This window comes from Natrix helvetica (assembly GCF_964273705.1).
Source record: "Natrix helvetica genome assembly, chromosome: 8".
Taxonomy (NCBI): domain Eukaryota; kingdom Metazoa; phylum Chordata; class Lepidosauria; order Squamata; family Natricidae; genus Natrix; species Natrix helvetica.
This window is the reverse complement of record NC_138559.1, coordinates 26,019,588-26,040,109: the sequence shown is the minus strand read 5'-3', so window position 1 is coordinate 26,040,109 and position 20,522 is coordinate 26,019,588. Positions and strand designations below refer to the sequence as shown.

The 20,522-nt window shown below is 46.1% G+C and overlaps 2 protein-coding genes and 1 long non-coding RNA gene across 5 annotated transcripts in view; 1 reads left to right on the top strand and 2 right to left on the bottom strand.

Annotated features, from left to right (window-relative positions):
- Positions 1-11,808, bottom strand: part of SIK2 (salt inducible kinase 2) — a 191,585-nt gene extending 179,777 nt beyond the window's left edge. Inside the window, exon 1 of the mRNA XM_081961359.1 lies at positions 11,800-11,808. The gene's annotated coding sequence lies outside the window, so the exon portion shown is untranslated. The remainder of the gene's footprint in view (positions 1-11,799) is intronic.
- POU2AF3 (POU class 2 homeobox associating factor 3) lies at positions 5,251-16,708 on the bottom strand. 3 transcript variants are annotated; one of them, XM_081961368.1, is made up of 5 exons: positions 16,605-16,708; positions 12,599-12,693; positions 9,253-9,313; positions 7,569-7,786; positions 5,251-5,991 (listed from the first exon to the last, which is right to left on the bottom strand). In XM_081961368.1, exons 1-5 carry the CDS (start codon positions 16,609-16,611, stop codon positions 5,641-5,643), a joined length of 732 nt encoding a protein of 243 aa, XP_081817494.1. In that variant the 5' UTR covers positions 16,612-16,708; the 3' UTR covers positions 5,251-5,640. The 3 variants fall into 3 exon arrangements, with proteins under 3 accessions (XP_081817494.1, XP_081817493.1, XP_081817492.1); XM_081961367.1 differs by lacking the exon at positions 16,605-16,708 and adding an exon at positions 12,995-13,113; XM_081961366.1 differs by lacking the exon at positions 16,605-16,708 and having other exon boundaries at positions 12,599-12,971.
- LOC309396327 lies at positions 9,176-12,182 on the top strand. The gene is made up of 3 exons (XR_014176088.1): positions 9,176-9,432; positions 10,117-11,731; positions 12,158-12,182. It is a non-coding gene; the product is annotated as an uncharacterized lncRNA (long non-coding RNA).
- Positions 16,709-20,522: the final 3,814 nt, after the last annotated feature.

The window sequence follows — 20,522 nt, the reverse complement described above, 5'->3', positions numbered from 1 at the left end:
ACCTTCGAAGTATGCCCTGGGGCGCTTTTGTTTGGCAGACACCAGAAAGAATGACCAAGAGGCCAGCAGCGAGTTGGGTCCTCATGACACAAATAGGGTTGGTTGACCCTCCATCTGCTCTCCCCAGTCTCAATCTGAACAGAGTTGGAAGGGACCTTGGAGGTCTTCTAGCCCAGCCCCCTGCTTGAGCAGAAGACCTTATAGTGTTCCAGACAAATGGCTGTCTCTTCTTAAAATCCTCCAGTGATGAAGCACTCACGACTTCTGGAGAGAAGCTGTCCCACTAATTATTCTCACCGTTAGGAAGTTTCTCCTTAATTCCAGGTTGCTTCTCTCTTTGATTAGGTTCCATCCATTGTTTCTTGTCGCCTTCTGGTGCTTTGGAAAATAGGTTGACCCCCCCCCCCTCTTTGTGGCAACCTCTCAAATACTGTAATATATCTTTAGACCTCTCAAATACTGGAATAACCTCCTTAATGGCGTTTGCAAACCGAGGGCCAAATCTCCACAAATATGGACTCCCATTAAAGTCATGGCATGCATGTTGGTGGGCAGGATAGCTGGAGGTGAAAGGAGCAAACATTTTCTTTTCACGATGCTTCACAATTTTACTTTCATGTCCTTCAAGATACGATGTGGAGTGGACATCAGACCCAGGTCTAGAGACCTTGAGATTCAAAGGACCACAAATTCAAGGTTATATTTATTACAGGGACATGGTGGCTCAGCGGCTAAGGCACTGAGCTTGTCGATGAGAAAAGTCGGCAGTTTGGCGGTTCGAATCCCTAGCGCCGTGTAATGAAATGAGCTCCCGTGACTTGTCCCAGCTTCTGCCAACCTAGCAGTTCAAAAGCACTTAAAAATGCAAGTAGCAAAAACAGGAGCCACCTTTGGTGGGAAGGGAACAGCGTTCCGTGCGCCTTCGGTGTTTAGTCATGCCAGCCACATGACCACGGAGACATCTTCGGACAGCGCTGGCTCTTTGGCTTTTGAAATGGAGATGAGCACCGCCCCCTAGGGTAGCACATATGTGCAAGGGGGAACTTATTAAAAATGAAAACGGCTGAGGTCCTCCATCCAAATCTGTTCAAACTCAAAGGGGGGGGGGAGGGTAAACAGGAAAGATGAAATGGAAGAATTTGGAAGCAAAAGGAAAGGTGCCGGTGAGGCCCTGTTGGCGCTGGTGGTCGTAACTGCAGAAGAAGAGATTGTGACCAGGCATTCCTCATTTTTAACAATATCTCTGATCACTATAGTGGGGAGATTTCTTCTTTTTTTTTAAAGAAGGTTTTTTTATTTTTATTCTGTTGCGTATAGTTACAAGTATACATTCACATAGGTATTGTTCCTATTTACCTTTATCACTTTTACATACTTGTTTTTCCATATAAAAGGTTAAAATATACATTCTGGGTTGCTTTGCTTATCATCCCATACACCTATTTTGCATTATCACCATCCCATTTTTTCTTTTCTCTTCACCCTCCCTCCCTTCTCTCCTTTTTCCCTCCTCTCCTTTCCCTCTCCTTCTTCCCTTGCCTCTCCCCCACTCCTCTCTTCCTCTTCCCCCTCCTATCCTCTCTCCTTCTTTTTCTACCTCTTCCCTCCTTCCTCTCCTTTCCTCTTTCTTCCTCCTCTCCCCTTTCCTCTCTTCTCCTCTCCTCCTCTCTTCCTCTTCCTCTTCCTATCCTCTTTCCTTCTCTTTCTATCCCTTCCATCTCCTTTCTTCTCCTCCTCTCTTCCTTTCCTTTTCTGTTGTTGTGGTTATCTCTTTTCAACTCTCATCAAGTGTATTTTCGGGATGGTATTCCCGCAAACCTGTTATAATTTTATGCTTATCCTTTCCTATTCCCTTTTCTTCACTATCACGTCCTAACTATTTTTTTTCTCTATACCTCATTCTTGAACATATACTTATGTATTAAAACTTTCTTTTCTATTTTCCCTATTGTGGGGAGATTTCATTGGTTACCCTCTGAAGCTGGGAGGGATGGAAGGGTGACCTATGTTTTACAACCAGGTAACAGTTGTAAGGTCGACCTTTTCTATGGCCAAGAAGGACCTTCTCCATGTCATCCCCAATATGACATCACTGCATTCTTGATGGAATGGGGCTTTCCAGGACTCCCACCTGCTCTGAATTAGGAGTCAGACTGGGGCTGCTGGGTGCAGGCCAAGGAAAAGCTCATAAAGATTATCTGTCCCTTAAGGTGTGGCCTTTAGGATAGCAGCTGGGGACCGAGGCATCCATTGCTCCAGGTGAGTCCCAGGTGGCCCAACGCCTGGAACCGCCAGGTGGAGAAGGAAGAAGGGCTGCCCCCCCCAGCTGCTCCCTTAGGAAGCAAATAACCTTATGAAGGAGAAGGGAATTCTTCTGAAAGAAAGGCAATTAATGCCTCTTTCCCTCATTAGTACAGTTGAATAGTCCCTTGATTGGTATGAATGTGTGTTTTATATATATATATATATATATATAATATATATAAAAAGGCAGGCAGGAAGAGCAACAGACCAACCCTATATAGATTGTGTGTGTGTGTGTGTTTGTGTCTGTGTAGAGCTAGGTAGGCAGGCAGAGAGAGAGAGACAGAGAGAGAGACACACACAGAGAGAGATGATGGATGAATGGATGGATGGATTGATAGAGGCAGAACGAAAGACATACAGATGGAAGGACGGACAGACTGATAATAGATAAATAGATAAGATAGATAGATAGATAGATAGATAGATAGATAGATAGATAGATAGATAGATAGATAGAGTCATATATAGATATATAGATATAGATATCAGGTTTCCTGCCTGAGCAGGGGGTTGGACTATTAGACCTCCAAGGTCCCTCCCAACTCTATTATTCTCTCCCTACATACAAGCCAAGTTTCCTGCTGTGAAATTAGTTTTGGTTCCGCAATACTTGTGACTTTCTTGATTGGGCTGTCCTTTCTGGGAACAAAGAAGCAAATGAGTGACGATGCTTCAGAAGACACTTGAAATTATTTTTTCTCAGGACACAGGACATCCTGCACATGTGGTGATCGCTTCTTTTGCATCATGTGCTTCGGTTTCTGGCTGGCAAAGCTTGCTGAGGAAGGAGGGCCTTGGCAGCACCAACAGAGATGGTCGCAACACGTGGAAATAGGTTTTAAAAGCTCTTATTGTAGAGCTGGAAGGAAATGCCAACCTTCGTCCAATCTCCACCAGGAGTCACTGTTTTGCAGAAAAATGCACTGAGAAATAAAATATGTTATTCCCCCGCCCTCCTCCGCTCCAGGGGTGAAATTTGGCAGGTTTTGACAGGTTGGGAAGAACCGGTAGCGGAAATTTTGACTAGTTTGGGAGAACCAGTAGTGGAAATTTTGAGTAGTTCAGTGAACCAGCAAAGGCCACCTCTGTCTGGCCCCAGGAGTGGGGAGGGAATGGAGATTTTGCAGGATCCTTCCCCTGCCATGCCCACCAAGCCACGCCCACAGAACCGGTAGCAAAAAAAAATTGAACTTCACCACTGCCCCCCCTCCAAAGATATGTCAGAGTAGATGCTGGCACAGAAATGCATGTCAGAAGTTTGAGTTATTTTTAATATAGTCTTCCAATATTTGAGGGGCTGCCATGGAGAGGAGGAGGGGGGTCCAAGCTATTTTCTGAAGGCCAGACAAGGAATAACGGATGGAAACTGAACAAAGAGAGATTCCACCTGGAAATAAGGAGGAATTTTTTGACAGTGAGAAGAATCAACCCATGGAACAGAAGTTGCCTTTGGAAGTTGTGGGGGCTTCATCCCTTGAGACTTTCAAGAAGAGATTGGACTGCCATCGGTCAGAAATGGTGTAGGGTCTCCTGTTTGGGCGGTGGTGGGGGGTTGGACTAGATGACCTACAAGGTCCCTTCCAACTCTGTTAATCTGTTCATGCAGCAGGAGGAATACAAGTGATAAAAGTGAAGCAGCTATTGTTTTATATAATTTCACCTTGCACTGTCATAAAATCGCAGTGGCACTGATCCTTCAGCACGACTATGACGGGTTTGATTTCCAGTTCTTTAAAAAAAAAATTACTATTTATTTCAAAGTGCCGTTTTAGGATTCTTTTTTTAAAAAAAAAACTATTTTTATTGAAAGTTTTCATAGCAATAGTGAAGTTTATTCATTGTAAACTGTATAGTTACAAACAAAACTCATGAAAAAAAATAGAAAAACGGGTCAAATAAAATACACACATCTTCACCCCCACCCCCAAACCACCCCTGCTGACTGCTTGACCTTCATTTAATGGAATCTTAAGACATTACACATTGATTAATTGGGAGAACAAACATTAGTATATGGTTTAAAAGCTTGCTTGCTTCCTTAAGGAAACAAGACAGAAAAAATAAAACCCCAAGATGAATTTAATGTAGATACTTATCAGTTCGCTGGAAATACGTATATACATATATATTTGATCAGAGGGCAAGAATATTAGGTCATTTTTATGAGAGTGACTAAGTCAGTTTATCGAGCATGTTGCTGGTCGAGGTATGCAAGCTTCCAGATCTCACAGAATTCTTGAACAGGAAGGCAATGAAATTTTCAGGGCTGGCAAATTTTAAACGTGCAAATAGACCATTGTTGAATTTTCTTTCTATGGGTAAATGTTAAGCCGTTCTTACTTCGCACTCTGAAATCTTGTGGCAGTTATCACCTTAATTGATTTACTAATGGTTTTTTAAAAGTGCATTCTTAGCCATTGGATGTGTGACGTGTTGATGGCATGGGAAATGCTAAAATGGACAAACTTGTCGAATAAGATGGTACTGAGAGGCCAGGGCTGGAATAAAAGAGCACGCAACATATCTATATATATAAAAATGGCTGTGTGTGTATGTATGTATGTTCCAGCATAACTCTGGAACGCCTCGAGCAATTTCAATCAAACTTACTCTCTGGAAACAAATATTGTGGGCGTAAGGCATCCCTAAAACCCCTCAGGCTGTGTGTTCTGTTAAGATACAGCCTGTTGTGCCTTAAAATGGATTCTACTGTACTGCTGTAAAATGGCTTTACTGTGAAACGCAGTGGAGTTGTCATGGTAACAGCTTCACGGTACTTCACAAGGGGGCTCCCTGTGATAAGGAGGAAAATCCAACATTAGAAATTACGTTTGGTCTGGACATTTCCCCCCTATAAATAAATACCTGGGCAACGCCGTGTTATCGGCTAGTATAAAATAACAGGACGTTTGCAAAGGCATTCGAACAGATTGTAGAAATCCACGTCTCTTGGTGCAGAATTTGGATTATTTCGTCGACAGATGGAGACAGGTTGTTTTAGGCCCAAATCATGCTTGAGAAGGATTTCCTCTTTTTCTACTCAACCCTTTGACGAATTCTGGAAATCTCTAAAGGAGGGACGGTCAACCTCTAGCAGCTTGAAGATTTGTGGACTTCAACTCCCATGGCTGGCTGGGGAATTCTGGGAGTTGGAGTCCAGAAGTCTTCCAAAGTTGCAGAGGTTGGACACCCCTGCCTTCAAGCTTGCATCCTGCCCTTTCGTTGTTGGTTGACCTGAGAAAGGTGTCGTTTGGAGCGTTTGGCCAACCCAAAATGGGGACCTGAGAGTCTATGAAACTCCTGCATTCACAAGAGTGGACGGCCGTTGCTAAGCTAACTGTAGCACAGATCCCAACTCCTATCCTTCCAGAAGTCCTCCGCCACCGAGACCGAAGGGGCATAGTCTTTGCAATCCAGGGTGGCGTAGGGAAAGTACTCGGGGGCTCGAAATGTCTCCAAATGCTGGGAACCACACGGGTTGCAGTAGCACGTCGGTAGGCTGGCGGTGTGTGGGACATGGTTGTGTGACTGGCAGGTACGTTCCTCCGAGGACGGATACATGCAACTCCTGCCATCCAGAGCCGGGCAGCTGTAGCCAAGCGGGGCAAAAGGAGGCATCTGGGATGGGGAATAGCTGCAATCGAAGGAGCTGGGAGGATCCGGAGCCTCTGGGGATCCAGAACCCTAAAACAAGATAAAACAAAGATGAAACATCCAGTCTTCGGTATGCAAATTTTATTCTGAGCTAGCAGATAAGACAGCATTACCGGGGTATTTATTCATCCTAATCCTGCATTAGACAGGAAAAGCCCTGATTTTGGTGACAATTAAAATAGTTACAAATGTTTTCCCTGTGTCCCCAAAAGCCAAACATTCGTCCTCAAAAATAATCAAAGCCTTGTTGAAAATGTCTGGACCAAACGTAATTTCTAATGTTGGATTTTCCCCCTTACCAGCGGGAGCCTCCTTGTAGAGTACTGTGAAGCATGGCAACTCCAGTGCGCTGTACAGTAGAAGCCATTTTAAGGCACAACAGGCTGTATCTTAACAGAACGCACATCCCGAACGGTGTTAGGGGTGTCCTACCCCCCACAGTATTTGTTTCCAGAGAGTAAGTCATCTGTGTACCAAGTTTGGTTGAAATTGCTCGAGGGGTTACACACACACACAGTTTTATACATCTAGATTCACAGGATGATCGAGGGATGTTTGCTGGGAAGTAAGCTGGGTCCAATAGGGCTTACTCTCCAGTAAGAGTGTACCAAGTAGTGCCAATCAGCTAAAGCAGGAGTGCCCAACCTTGGCAACTTATGGACTTCAACTCCTAGAATTCCCAAGCCCGCATGGGTCGCTGGGGAATTCTGGGAGTTGAAGTCCACTGGTCTTTGAGTTGCCAAAGTTGGGCACCCCTAGCAAGAAGCACAATCTGAGTCCAAAGATTGTACATTGTCCTCAGGTTTGCAAAGAAGAAAGGACAGGTTTGCAAAAATAAAACAGAGAAACCCTTAAATGGGTGAATTTGCCAGGGAATTGCCTGCTGATTCTCTCAACTGCATTCTCCCCCGCTGTTTTATACTGTTGGAAGAAATGTCCTTCTGGATCCAGCTCCAAGTGGGGAAAAACACACTGGAGACATGGAGGCTGCTTGGAAAGATGGTTTAATGGTGGGCAGGATCGCATGGCTTGAGCTCCTGAACAGAAATGGGGGATCATCAGGTGCTTCCAGATGTTGGGTGAAGAAGAAAAAGAGGCAGAGATGCTGAAAGTCCCTGGTTTTATGCCCTCTCTGGCCTTTGATCTTGAGCTTGTATTCTGATTGGTTGTCTCCCAGGGGGCCAGGCTGTGTTCTGAGTCCAGGTTTGATTGAGCATTGCTTCTTCCCAGGTGCCCTGTGGTGAGATGGGTCAAGGGCTAATCCTATCATGCCTTAATCCCATCACCCTGAAGCTGAAGGGGGGGAGATCTTTATTATGTAAAATAGACTGGCCCAGGCCTTTTAATGGCCCATTGACAAAGGTGAGGGCTATTAAGATTGAACCTACATGTTTCTCCATTTCTGATCCAGGGAAACATAATATTCTGCCTTTTCAATATTTCCCAGGATATTTCATTCTTCTAGGAGCTGGGTGAGTTTTAACTTCTTACAATACCCTTGCCCACCTGCCGCCCTTCCCTTGCACCTAAGCAAGTCCTTTCTCCTAGGGGCGATATATATTTGGGAACCTCCCCCTCCAACTCTGTAGATATAGAAACTCACGTACCAGGCAGGTGAGGGCTGGCTGGAAGCTCTCAGGTGAGCAGGGCAGGTTGTCCTGTGCCAGAGCCAAGGGTATCTCTAGAGGTGGCTCAGCTTGAAGGCAGGAATCTACCAGCTGCTCCAAATAATTGGGAATTTCCTCGCAGGAAGTCCCATTCTGGAACGGCCAAGGTTGCAAGCAGCTGGATAAGGAAGATTCAGGTGCCGTATCGAGGTAAGGAACTAAGAAAAGAAAAGAAGGCAGGAAAACTCAGCTCTGCTGTGAAATAGATGTTGGCAGAGACTTTAGCCTGGCAAATAATAACAAATATCCAGGGGTAAAAATTGGCCTAGCAAAAATGTGCATTAAAAATACAGGCCGTCCTCCACTTATGACCACCATTGAGTCTCCAATTTCTGTTACTAAGTGAGACACTGGGTAAATGAGTTTGGCCCCATTTCTTGCCACGGTTGTTATGTGAATTGTTAAGTTAGTAACCCGGTTGTTAAGTTCTCTATTGACTTGACTTGTGAGAAGGTCACAATAGGGGATTGTGTCACACACACACACACACACACACACACTCACACACATGGGACATGGCCACTGTCATAACTATGAGTCAGTTGCCAAGTATCTGAATTCTGATCTTGTGGCTATGGGGATGCCGCAACGGTTATAAGTGTGAAAAATGGTCATAAGTCGCATTTTTCAGTGCCGGTCACTAAGCAAATGGTTGTAAGTTGAGGACAAGCTACCTTTATGCCTGACAAAAGATTTTTCAGGATGTTATTCAAACTAATTTTTTCCTTCGTATTTCTACCTTTCTCTGCTTAAGAAAATCGATACCTCCTTATGCAGAATTCCTTTACAGAGCTCAAAAATTGCTCTCTAAATTTGCTGCTTCTTAACTCAACTGCCCAGTTTCAATTATTAGAGGTTACTTCGTCCTTTGCTAGCTTAGGAATTGGGAGGAAAATGCCTGCATATCTAAAGCCCTATTACAGCCGGGAGCATTTTGTTGGCCCGTAAAAGAACGGTTACGAGGTATAAAAAGACAATTTTCTTTTGGGAGTATCTGGAGAAAAGAGAGAAAACAGCAGCTGCAGGAGGGAAAAATAAAAGCGAGCGTGGCTGGTTTTAAACAAACCCACCCCAAAATAAATTAGTCTAGCAAGAAGAGGAAAAGGGAATGAACGCAGCGGGTGTCTTTAAAGCCACTCCAGAAAGAACACACCAAAACCTCAGCTGGAATCTCTCTCTCTCTCTCTCTCTCTCTCTCTCTCTCTCTCTCTCTCTCTCTCTCTCTCTCTCTCTCTCTCTCTCTCTCTCTCTCTCTCTCTCTCTCTCTCTCTCTCTCTCTCTCTCTCTCTCTCTCTCCCTCCCTCCCTCCCTCCCTCCCTCCCTCTCTCTCTCTCTCACACACACACACACACACACACACACACACACACACACTCTTAAGCTGGTGAGCTCCCACCAACCTTCTCCACCCAGCCTGGACGCTCATCTGCATTGAGCAAGCTCCTGCCCAACCCGGATTGGCCATTTTCACAATTAAATGCCCATGCCCAGCCGTAAGTCAGGATTTCAAGAAGAAAACGGATAGGAAAAGAGGTCTAGAAAGCTGGGGAAAGAGGGGAAGTTTGTGCACGCATTTGTGGGTGCTGGCTGGGGAAAGGAGAAAGGGGCCCTGTTTTGGACCAACCTGTGCAGGGAGGCGAAAAAACCTCACCAGTTTGGACATTTCCGCTGCATTCTCCGAAAACCTGAGAATAAAAAGGAACAAAGCAAAATAAATCTCTAGGGCTGTTTCTCTCCAATAATAATAAAACAGAAGGACTCGCTGCCCCCACCCGCTTCCTTCACCTCCCCTTACATGGCAGAGGTAAGTCCGGGATTTCTCTCCAAGATAGAGAAATTGTTGAGCTACTACAAGGTAATGAAGGAAAGTTGTTCCTTCCTTGGATGTATTTAATCTGGGGTCTTCCTCCATGTGATTCCTCGGCTAGACATAATTTAGGGGTGCTTGCTTCCCCAGGGCTCTGCAACCTTTAAATGGAAGGGGTCTTCCACTGTCTAAAAAAAATCTGCATCTTGAGAGGGCAGTTTGGGGAAAACAGGAAGGAAGGAAGGAAAGAGGGAAGGAAAGGAAGAAAAGAGAGTAGAAAGCAAAGGAAGGAGGGAGGAAAGGAAAGGAAGAAAAAAGGGAAGAAAGGAAAGAGGGAACAAAGGAAAGGAAAAGGAAGGGAAGAAAAGGAAGTGAAGTGAAAGGAAAGGAAGATAGAAGAAGGATGGGAAAGGAAAGGAAAACAACACTTATGAATAAGTGAATCACATTCAGGCAAGATTTCTTGCTTGCTCGTTTTGTTAGTAGCTTCTTTTACGTGAGAAGCAACAACCGAGGTTTCAAGGCTCCAGAAATATTTGAATCACACGCAAGGGCCTTCTGCTCAGGAAACGCAAGGGGCAATTTTCAAGAACTGGAGTAAAATGTTTCCACACCTATAGACATTTCTTTTGACATGTTTGCAGTGCGACCTCACCAGAATGTTCTGCCTTTGCCTTTCAGCTCCTGTCCTTGCCAAGGTTGAAAGTCAAGGTCAAAAGAGACGCACAGAAGAAAACACCTTTCGAGACGGTGAGCAGATGAGGAAGATACCGGAGGAGACAGAATTTCTGACCTGGCCAGGAGCTGCGCTAGGGCAGAGTTTTTCAAATGTGGCCCCTTTAAGAGGTGTGACTTCAACTCCCAGAATTCCCCAGCCAGCTATTCTGGGAATTCTGGGAGTTGAAGTCCATACATCTTAAAGTTGCCAAGACTGAGAGACATTGGAGTAAGAACATTTGGTCGCCACGATGTAAAAAAGATGTGGAGACTCTAGAAAGAGTGCAGAGAAGAGCAACAAAGAGGAGAACAATTAACCAGTGGAAGGACTTGCCTCCAGAAGTTGTGAATGCTCCAACACTGGACGTTTTTAAGAAGATGTTGGACAACCCTTTGTCTGAAGTGGTGTAAGGTTTCCTGCCTAAGCAAGGGGTTGGACTAGAAGACCTCCAAGGTCCCTTCCAACTCTTTTATTCTATTCTAATACCTCTTTACTCCTCTCAGATGTGCTTTTCGTGGGGGAGAACAGGAACCAATTTTTCCAGGGAACAAGGAACAGGGGGAAAAACTGGTTTGTTACAATGAAGGCTTTGGTCGCCAAAGGATTTTGATGCCCTGGTGACTTTTCCCTCGTTCATTCTCTCCTCCTGGTTTGCCCTGCCTTTCACACTGGTGGATTCCCCCCCCCCCCACATTCGGCAGGCAAAGCTTGCACATTGTACTCAGCCAGGAGTGCTCGGAGGTTCAGTTTACCTAATGGGCTGGGACCCGTGCAGCGCACTGAGTCACAACGGGCCACAAAGAACCCCCCCTCCAAGTGTGCATTCCATCCCCACCTTCCCAAGGCAACCCACCCACCGCCATAACCAATCCAGAGGAAAGGAGAGGAGGGGGAGGTTCACCCCCACACACTGGCTGGATTCGGAAAGAATTGAAACAGCCCTTTGGTTTCCAAAAGGACCTTTTGAAATTCCCCTCCAGATGAGAAGGCAAACAAAGAGAAGAAGCATCAAGCGGAGTTCTCTGGCAGGAGAACAAATGCTGCAGTTGGGCCAAGGGCTGGATCATTTCCCCCCTTGGCGAGGAGAGCAGCAATGAGGAACCGCAGGCAGATTCCTTGTGAGATCAGCCCTGGGTGTTTAACAGATCCATGGGAAGGTTGCAGGAGAAAAAATTGGACCTCTGCAACCTCTTCTTGGCCAGATCCACCCAGGAGAACCTCTCCAGCTGTCTGTTCCCTCTTTTAAGGGAGGGTCGGAAGCATATCCTTGTTCTTCAAGTTGTGGGGCAATTGGAAGAAAGCCAAGGAAGGACATGGAGATGCCCAGGAGGGCTGGAGTCTGCTAAGAGGGCGCTTGGTTGAAGCATTGAGGCTCTTGGATTTTACTGGCCGAAAGCTGAAGAAAGCATGAAGGAAAATGGCACCTTTTTTTGAGAGCCACCAAAGAATGCATTTGATGCGTAGTAGGAGACATTCTATTGATAAAGGAGAATCTCTGTAGCTCAGGGTTGAACTGTGGAGTCCTTGGTGCTCTCTGAATGTGATTGTTTCCTTGTAGATGTATCATGACCCAACTAGGTAACATCATCAGTGCTAGAAGGGAGTGGGGTTTGCAGGGAGGAGGAGGAGGAGGAGGAGGAGGAGGAGGAGGAGGAAGAAGAAGAAGAAGAAGAAGAAGAAGAAGAAGAAGAAGAAGAAGAAGAAGAAGAAGAAGAAGAAGAAGAAGAAGAAGAAGAAGAAGAAATTATTATTATGAAAGAAATTCTAGCAAATCAGCTCTATCCTTCTTCTCCAACCTGGAGGACAGGAGGAAGAGGAAGAAGAAAAAGAAGGAAGAGGAGGAGGAGGAGGAGGAGGAGGAGGAGGAGGAGAAGAAGAAGAAGAAGAAGAAGAAGAAGAAGAAGAAGAAGAAGAAGAAGAAGAAGAAGAAGAAGAAGAAGAAGAAGAAGAAGAAGAGAACTGTGTGGCCCTTGGTGCTCTCTGAGCTTCGTTATTTTCTTGCAGACATTTCATGACCCAACTAAGTAACATCATCATCAGTGCTAGAAGGAAGTGGGGTTTGCAGGGAGGAGGAGGAGGAGGAGGAGGAGGAGGAGGAGGATGAAGAGGAGGATTGCTGTGGAGTCTTGGTTGCTCTCTGAGCTTAGTTTTTTTCTTGCAGACATTTCATGACCCAACTAAGTAACATCATCATCAGTGCTAGAAGGAAGTGGGGTTTGCAGGGAGGAGGAGGAGGAGGATGAAGAGGAGGATTGCTGTGGAGTCTTGGTTGCTCTCTGAGCTTCGTTATTTTCTTGCAGACATTTCACGACCCAACTAGCTAACATCATCAGAGCTCCCATTGATGATAGCGCTGACCATGCAACCCGAACCCCATAGCTGATCTACTGAGAATGGCCCACTTAATATCCAAAGGTGGGAAGAGTTTAAGAGGGGGATGCTTACGGCTTCAGCCAGGGTGGCCTGCTTGGCTCTTCTCTGCTGCAGAAGTTCCTTCACTGTCATCTTCACTCGGACCCCTTGGTAGATTTTCGCCTTCCCTGAAAGGAGAGCGTGGGGAAAAAAGCCTTTTGGCGGAGACAAGGCACTCGGCAGGCTCCTGGCCAGGCTGAGAGTCCCGGAGCGGTCGGCACTCACACATTCTCCCAAGAGCAACACGCAAAGCACGCAAACAGCCGGCTGCGGCTTCTTGAAAGCCATCTCTGGTTAGAAGAAGTGATGACAACAGCCCTGACATCTTCTGGCTTTGATCCACAGTTTAATAAACCACAGTTTATTATATAAACCACACTTGGCAAGGTTTACTCATTGTATTAAAGTGGTGTTTTTCAAATTTGTCACCTTTTAAAATGTGTTCCTTCAACTGACAAAATTCCCCAGCCAGGGGAATTCCTTCCTTCCTTCCCTTCCTCCTTCCCATTTACTTTCCTTCCTTCCTTCCTTTCTCCCCTCCTTTCCTTTCCCCTTTCCTTTCTCTCCTTTCTTCCTCCCTTCCCTTCCCCCCTTTCCTTTCCTTCCTTCCTTCCTTTCATCCCTCCTATTTCCTCCTTTCCTTTTCCTTCTTTCCTCCCTTCCCTTCCCCTTTCCTTCCCTTCCCTTCCCTTTCCTTCTTTCCTTCTTCCTTCCTTCCTTCCTTCCTTCTGACATTCTGTCTTTCCTGCATGAATTCACAGCCTGGGACCTCCCTTTAGTTCATCCCCAAAATAATACCCTCCAAAGAATTTGGGCCAGCTGAGAAAACATAGCCCCAATTCACCCAGGGCGTGTCTAAAGCGAAGGTGGATTTGAACCTGGATCTCCAAACACAGGGAAACTCCAGACGGCTGACTGCTTCAGCAGCAGGATTTAGACTGAGACCAACTGAATTCTTTAAACGGGAAAAGTTGCCAAGTTATTTTTGTTGTTGTTAATGAGCTTTTGTAGGGAGATTAAGACGAGCTCAGAAGGATTACTTTACACAGGTCTCCAGTCCTGCCTTGTGTCCTTACTGAGATCCCCAGCGCGCATTTGAAAAGAAATCCCTGGGGGGGAACATTTCAAGCACATATTTCACTTGCCCTCTTTAAATCTCTGCTTTCGAATCAAGCTGGCACTTTGGGCAGCACTCCATAACAGGGAGTGAACTGTGTTCCCTGTTTATCAATAGCCAAATGTTCTTACTCCCCACACCTTTCCTGAATCTCTTTCTTAAAATAAAAATTCTTTGGTACTTCTTACACCAGGAAGTGCTAGAGCAGAGGTCTTCAAACTTGGCAACTTTAAGACTTGTGGACTTCAACTCCCAGAATTCTCCAGCCAGGCTGGAGAATTTTGGGAGTTGAAGTCCACAAGTCTTAAAGTTGCCAAGTTTGGGGACACCAGTGCTAGAGTTTAATCCCCCTTTTATTCCCTAGCCTCCCCTCCCCCAAATAATTTAGGTGCTCCATTCACTACCTTATATAAAGAAGTGTTGTCTGTTGGGATCCTATCCTTTCCCCCAAACACAGGATGGGCTCTTTCATAATAGCAACCACTGATGGGCTCCATGATTTTATTCAACTTTCACTGCCATGAGTGGGGGGAGATTCATTCTCTTAGACTCCCCCCACTCCCATGGCCTCACTTTGGACCTGCTTGGCTGTGTTGAGTCTCTTGCACACATGTGTGTCCACACACACACACACACACACACACACACACACACAAACAGACGTTTCTTGTCTGGATCCCTCAGCAACTGGGGTGGGTGGCAATTTTCTTATTTATTGTTCATTTCTAACTGACAATCTGTTAAGAACAATTTCAAAAGCATTCATTGTAATGTATAATCCCAGGCAGTTTTGACACTTGTTGTGGGGTTTTTAAAGACCAGATTTGCCCTTTCAGTGTGATTTATTCTGCACCCATTCAGCCCAAATCCTTAAACTTGGCATCCTTTGCCATTTATTGGGCTTTTGAATTGGCCTAGCGCTTAGATAACCCGTGGCTCTCAACCCACTTTCCTGAAACCTGCCAAGGTGGGCAATTTATGGTGGGCCTGCCTTGGTTCTGTGGCCAGGACTGGGAGGGGGTACAAGTTGCATAAGCTTGTTGGAAAGAGATTCTGGGTTTCTTCCCCCTCCCCAAGGTACCCTGGGTAGTGTAGTTTAGCCTCCTCTGCGCTTTCAGCCCCCTCTCCTGCGATTTGACGCTGGAGCGAGGAGGGGTCTGACGGCCTCTGGGTGGTGTAGCAGCGCCCGGTCTCTGTGAGTGAATTGCACGCTCGTTTCTTGCGGGAGGGAGAGAAAGGGGCGAGGGGAGGCGGCCGGCCGGCGGTTCCACATCTGGGATCGGAAGAGGAGGAGGAGGAGAAGGGGAAGAAGAAGGAAGGCTGGAGAGAGAGAGAGAGAAAGGCTGGGCTTTTTGGGTGGATAGGGGGCTCTGTATTCCCTCCAGGGATATCCGGAAGGGCCACTGGCGGAGGACTGGGTTGCAAGCGGAGCGACCCCCCCCGCCCCCGCCCTGCATGTGCAAATGGCGTCCCGGAGGCTGCGGCGGGCGCAGGACTGGCAACAGCAGCAGCAGCAGCACCCGGATGGTGCCAAGGATGGGAGGGGCGCAAGATTTGGCCCCGCTCCTGCTGCGCTCCGAGTGGGGCAGCCGGAGGGCGCCACGGTGCCTTCCCGAGTGGGCTGGTTAAGGCGGCGAAGTTCCGGCGCCTTCGGGAAGTCAAAAGCCAGCACCAACGCCCGTTGGAGAGCGCCCCGCAGCCTTTGCGCGCGGAGAGGCTGGCGCGCAACTGGCCGGTCCTGGTCGAGGGTCGCGAGGGGACGTCTCCCCTCGGCCCTGGCTTCGCTTTCCCCGGGCAGGACCAGAGGGAGAGGCGTTGGAGGAGCCGTCGTCAGCGGCGCAAACTTTCAGGCTGCGCTTTCCTCCTGGAAAGGGTCTACTTTCGCCCTCCTGCCGCCCCCCCCCCGCCCATCTTCCCCTCCGCCAGTTGCACCCTCAAACACGCCTCGCACGTCCCCCACCGCCTGCCCTTTTGCACGCTTCTCCCGGCTCCCCGAAAACAAAGGAGACGCCGCCAAAATCGCGTCCCGGCAGTCGTAAGAACGAGCCAGCTGCGCGCAACCACTTTGCGCCTTAGAAGCGTCCGCCGCGCGGCAGCGCCGCGGCTGGCCATCGGAAGCATCGCGCCCGGGAGGGGTGGAGGGGATCCTCGGGTTGGTGGGGAGGGGGTCTCTTTTGAGTAGCCCCCCCCAAAAGGGAGGGGCGCCTTCCTTCCTTCTCTTTTGCGCCTTTTCTTTCCAACGCCAGAATTTTGGGGCGTCGGATGGAAGTGCTCATCCCTTCTTGATCAAAATTGCAATTTAGTTGAGTTGGGGTTTTGGGGGTGCACACATTGCCGCGCGGAAACAACACACACACAGTAAAAAAAAAAAAAATGCAACCCCGCTTTTCCCAGTGAAATGCCAGAAATTCAGTCTTATGGTTTTGGAAAAAAATAAGAATGCACGTTTTAACTAGGCGGATTACGAATTAGCCACATAACTTCACAGTGTTTTTTTTTCTCTCTCCTTCTTCTTCTCTTTTTTTTCTTCCTCTCTCCCCCCCCAAAGAGTGGTTTCAACAACCATCTTTGGAGCAGCCACATTCCAGAGCATTCACAGCTGGGAACGGCCGCTGTGTTTCCCAGCGCAGCCCTGGTGCAGCGGCATTGGGTGTGTGTGTGTTTGTGGATTTTATGTATATGAGTTTACACCGGATTTGGTTTAACATGCATGCCCTTAAAATCATTCTACTTCATTGCTCTGTGAATTTGGGAATCTCTCCCTCTGATTTCCCCTTTCTCTCCCTTCTTTTTCCCTTCTTTTGATTTTTTTTTTAAAAAATCCTTTAAAGGCAAGCCATCCCAAAAAGTACAGGAGAGAAGGACTCTGACCCGAACACCCCCCCAAAAAAAACACACACCCAAGATTCAATTTTGACTTACCTGACATTCTTCAGGAGCAGAAAATGGAGCAATTGCCTTTCTACTCCCAAACGGTGACCAAATCAAGGACACACAGCTGGGCTCCCTAAAGCAGAAGGAAAACATGCAAGAAAAGAGGAATTTTGGGATTAAAAAAGAATTCCAAAGCCTTGGTGCAGCTCTTGACTGGGAGACAAACAATATTAATCTTTTATACCTACGGATATAAGTTTGAATTTTTCTCCCCACAAGCCAAGTATTTAAAACCTCCAGAATCCATTGATTTGACAATCAAGGATTGCGCGATAGTTTCAATTTGAATATTCAAAGGCTTCAGAAAATGGACTCTCTTGGAGGAAAACCTAGCATTGCCCCATCTAGGACAGGGTCTGGGGGAACAAAATCCACCGGCCCCATCTTCCTGGGAGCCCCCGTTGGGGGTCCTGTCCAGCTTTTTAGCTCCCTGGTCCCAAACAAGGCAGGCGCCCCCAAAGAGGACCCATAGGTTTGCAGGTGCCGAATTCTAGACCCTCCCTGGCACTTCTGTGGCCCCCCGACATCTGATAACGCTTCCCTGACAAAGTTTGGGGAGACCTGAGGAATCGGGGTGCATTGGGGGGGCCTGCCTGGTGCATTTGTGGACAAAGAAGGCCTTGAACAGGGAAGTGGGAGTGGACAGGAAAATAACATTGAGTCCTGCAAGCAACAACTGTGGATGAATGGGGGACCTGCTTCTGTGAGCTTTGGGGGGCTTGATGTGTCCCCCAGTTTCTGCCTAACTTTCCCCTTCTTTTCTGTAATGTAGGTGTGATTTTTAAACTTTTATTTTGCAATCGCTACTCCAATTTGCATTGTGGGAGTCTCCTGTCTTCAAAAAGTTGGCTATTTCCATCCGTCCCCTTCTTCTGGCCTTGCAATCACAAGGTTGATTTGAACTCCAGAGAAAAAATTCTAAATTTTGAATCTGGATTCTTTCATGCCTTTTTCCTCCCATCTCTCCTTAGAAGGAACCTTTCTAAGGGACAGCTGAGTCAACGAAAAGCCCAGCCTGCGTTGTTAATGATCTACTATGAATATAATTTGGCCATTGTTCCTGATTCAATTTTTGTTTTGTTGGAAAAAAAATAAGGCTTTGACAAATATTCCCAATTGGAGATAAAGAGACGGATGTAGCTGAATTCATGATGTGATTCTTTTCCGGCCAGGGTTATATTCTCCCAGAGCATCTTTTGCAAGTTGAAATGCTATGTTCTCCTTCTCCTTTTTTAAAAAATAAATAAAACTACATAATCTGAAAAGGGTTATATGACACTGGAGAAATGTGAGAAAGTAACTGGAAGGATTTTACCAATGGAGAGGGCAGTTTGGGGAGGGAGGGACTCGGCCACCCCTTAAAATTCAGAGAGTGTCAAATAGATATTTGAAACTCTTGAATGGGGAAGAGAGGTGTTAGAAGATGACCTAAGAGATTTATAAATTGCTGGGGGTGCCCAAAACTGTTCCTCTCTAAAATAAGAACTTTCTAATCTAGAACAAGATAGAACGTTAAATCTAAAATGATTTTTAAAATGAGGGCTGCCTTGTCGTATGGATTCCTGACCTGTAATAATTGGCTGTGAAAGTTTAAAGGAGGCCTGCAAATTTTAACCTGGAGTTCTGATAGTGGTATGAGAAAGATTGATCAAATTTATATATTATCATGTTTCCCTGAAAATAAGACAGGGTCTTATTTTCTTTTGACTTCCCAAAATAAGCACTTGGCCTTATTTTGGGGGAGGTCTTATTATTTTTGAGGCGCAGGAGGCGGCGAGCATGGTCACCTCATGGCTGCTGCTGTGTTGCAATATTTTTGGGGAGGGCTTAGTTTTAGGGGAGAGCTTATTTTAGCGCATGTGCTCAAAAGGCCGATTGGGCTTATTATCCGGGGAGGTCTTATTTTCAGGGAAAAAGGGTAGCCCACCCCATCAAAGGTAACTCTGGAAGGCCAGCAAGAATAAGTAAAAACAATAAATAAAAACCAAAAAATGTACCATAGGGGAAAAACAACCTTATTAATAAATATCTGTTTTCAGAGGATGTGGTCTATCTTGATCTTCCCTTTGCCGAAAAAACGGCATTGATTGAAAATGCGGGCATTTATTTTTTCCTTTCTAAGCAGTATGTTTGGAGGTCTCAAATACATGAAAGTCTCTAACAGAAAGATCCGCTGTTTAAATTGCAAAAGTAAAACTACATGTTGTGGATTGATGAATGTCCAAATAAGAAAATATTCCTCTTTTTTTTTTTTTTTGCTAGCAGAGGGAGATGGACAATTTTATTCCAAACCGAAGTGGTCGTTTTTTTTATTTGAAGAGGAAGCAGAAAAGACAAAGACTGTTGGAATTAAATGCTATTTTTCACATGGGGAAAGTTGACCTCACCAGCTTAGAACTTCAGTGCTATTTTGTTTTGGTTTCCAGTTTCCGAAATGAGGTGGAAACTCTTGGGAGATTATGCAAACATTTCTCCTCTTCCCAGATCTATTGGGCTACAGTTTCATCACCCCAAACAATCATGCCAGCTGGGGATAATGGAAATTGTAGTCTATCTGATTTAGAGGATGCGGAGTGGGAAGAGACTGGACGTTTATTGTAGCTCTTATGAGATCATTTTTGACAGGGCCTCCAATCTTGGCAACTTGAAAACCTGTGAACTTCAACGCCCAGAATTCCACATGACTCGCAGGAAAATTCTGGGCGTTGAAGTTCACAGGTCTTAAAGTAGCAAGTTTGAAGATCCCTGGTTTAGAATCTAAATAGTGTCTTCTAAACTTGAGTCATTCCCAAGAGGTAAAAATGGTTGAATGTGAATGGACTTTTTCCAAAATCAACCAGGGAATCCTAATTCCTGGAATATCAAAAGTTGCCAAAGTTGGAAATAATCCTCTCTAAATTTCAGAAAGAAATCCAGCATGAGTATGCCTAGGACTGGATGCCATGGGTATCTTAACAGAACAACAGAGATGGAAGGGGCCTTGAAGATCTTCTAGCCCAACCCCTTGCTCAAGCAGGAAATCTTATACCACTTCAGGCAAATGGTTGTCCAATCTCTTCTCAAAACCCTCCAGTGATGGAGAAGGAAGGAAGGAAGGAAGGAAGGAAGGAAGGAAGGAAGGAAGGAAGGAAGGAAGGAAGGAAGGAAGGATAATAATAATAATAATAATAATTTTATTTGATTAGCCGCAACCCTCTCCCGAAGGACTCGGGGCGGCGTACAATCAAAACAGATAAAATACAGATAAAGACAAACATACATACATAAAGAACAAAGACATATACATGTGCATGGAGGAGGTAGACTCATAAGTGAAATACAATTAAAAAACACAATTTAAAATCCCATTAAATAAAATTACTGAATTAAAAAACCCATCAGGAGCGTTATGAAGTTATGATTGAGCCAGGCCGGCTATTTGGAATAGGTGGGTCTTGAGCTTTACACGGAAGGAGCGGAGGTCAGTAGTGGTCCTAATATCCGGGGGGAGGTCATTCCACAGGGCTGGGCCCGCCACAGAGAAGGCTCTGCTCCTAGGCGCCGCCCTATGGCACTGTCTGGTGGACAGCACCTGGAGAAGTCCCTCTCTGTGCGAGTGGATGGGTCGTAGGAAGGAAGGAAATGGTTGTCCAGTCTCTTCTTAAAATCCTCCAGTGTTGAGCCACCCACAACTTAGGGAGGCCAATCTTTTCTTAAAGTTGTGAAGATTGGGACACCGTGTTTTAGAAGGATGCCACTCAGTGCAAGACCAGGGTCTCTACAACAAGCTGAAAGAAAGACTCAGCTGCCTGGGCTTCCAGCCTGTGGAGCTGTGTGTTTGCGTGTCCTGCAGGCAGTTGCTGGCAGCAGAAAACGGGGGCAGTGCTCAAACAGCAGATTGCAGGCAGAGGAGGACTCTTATCGAGA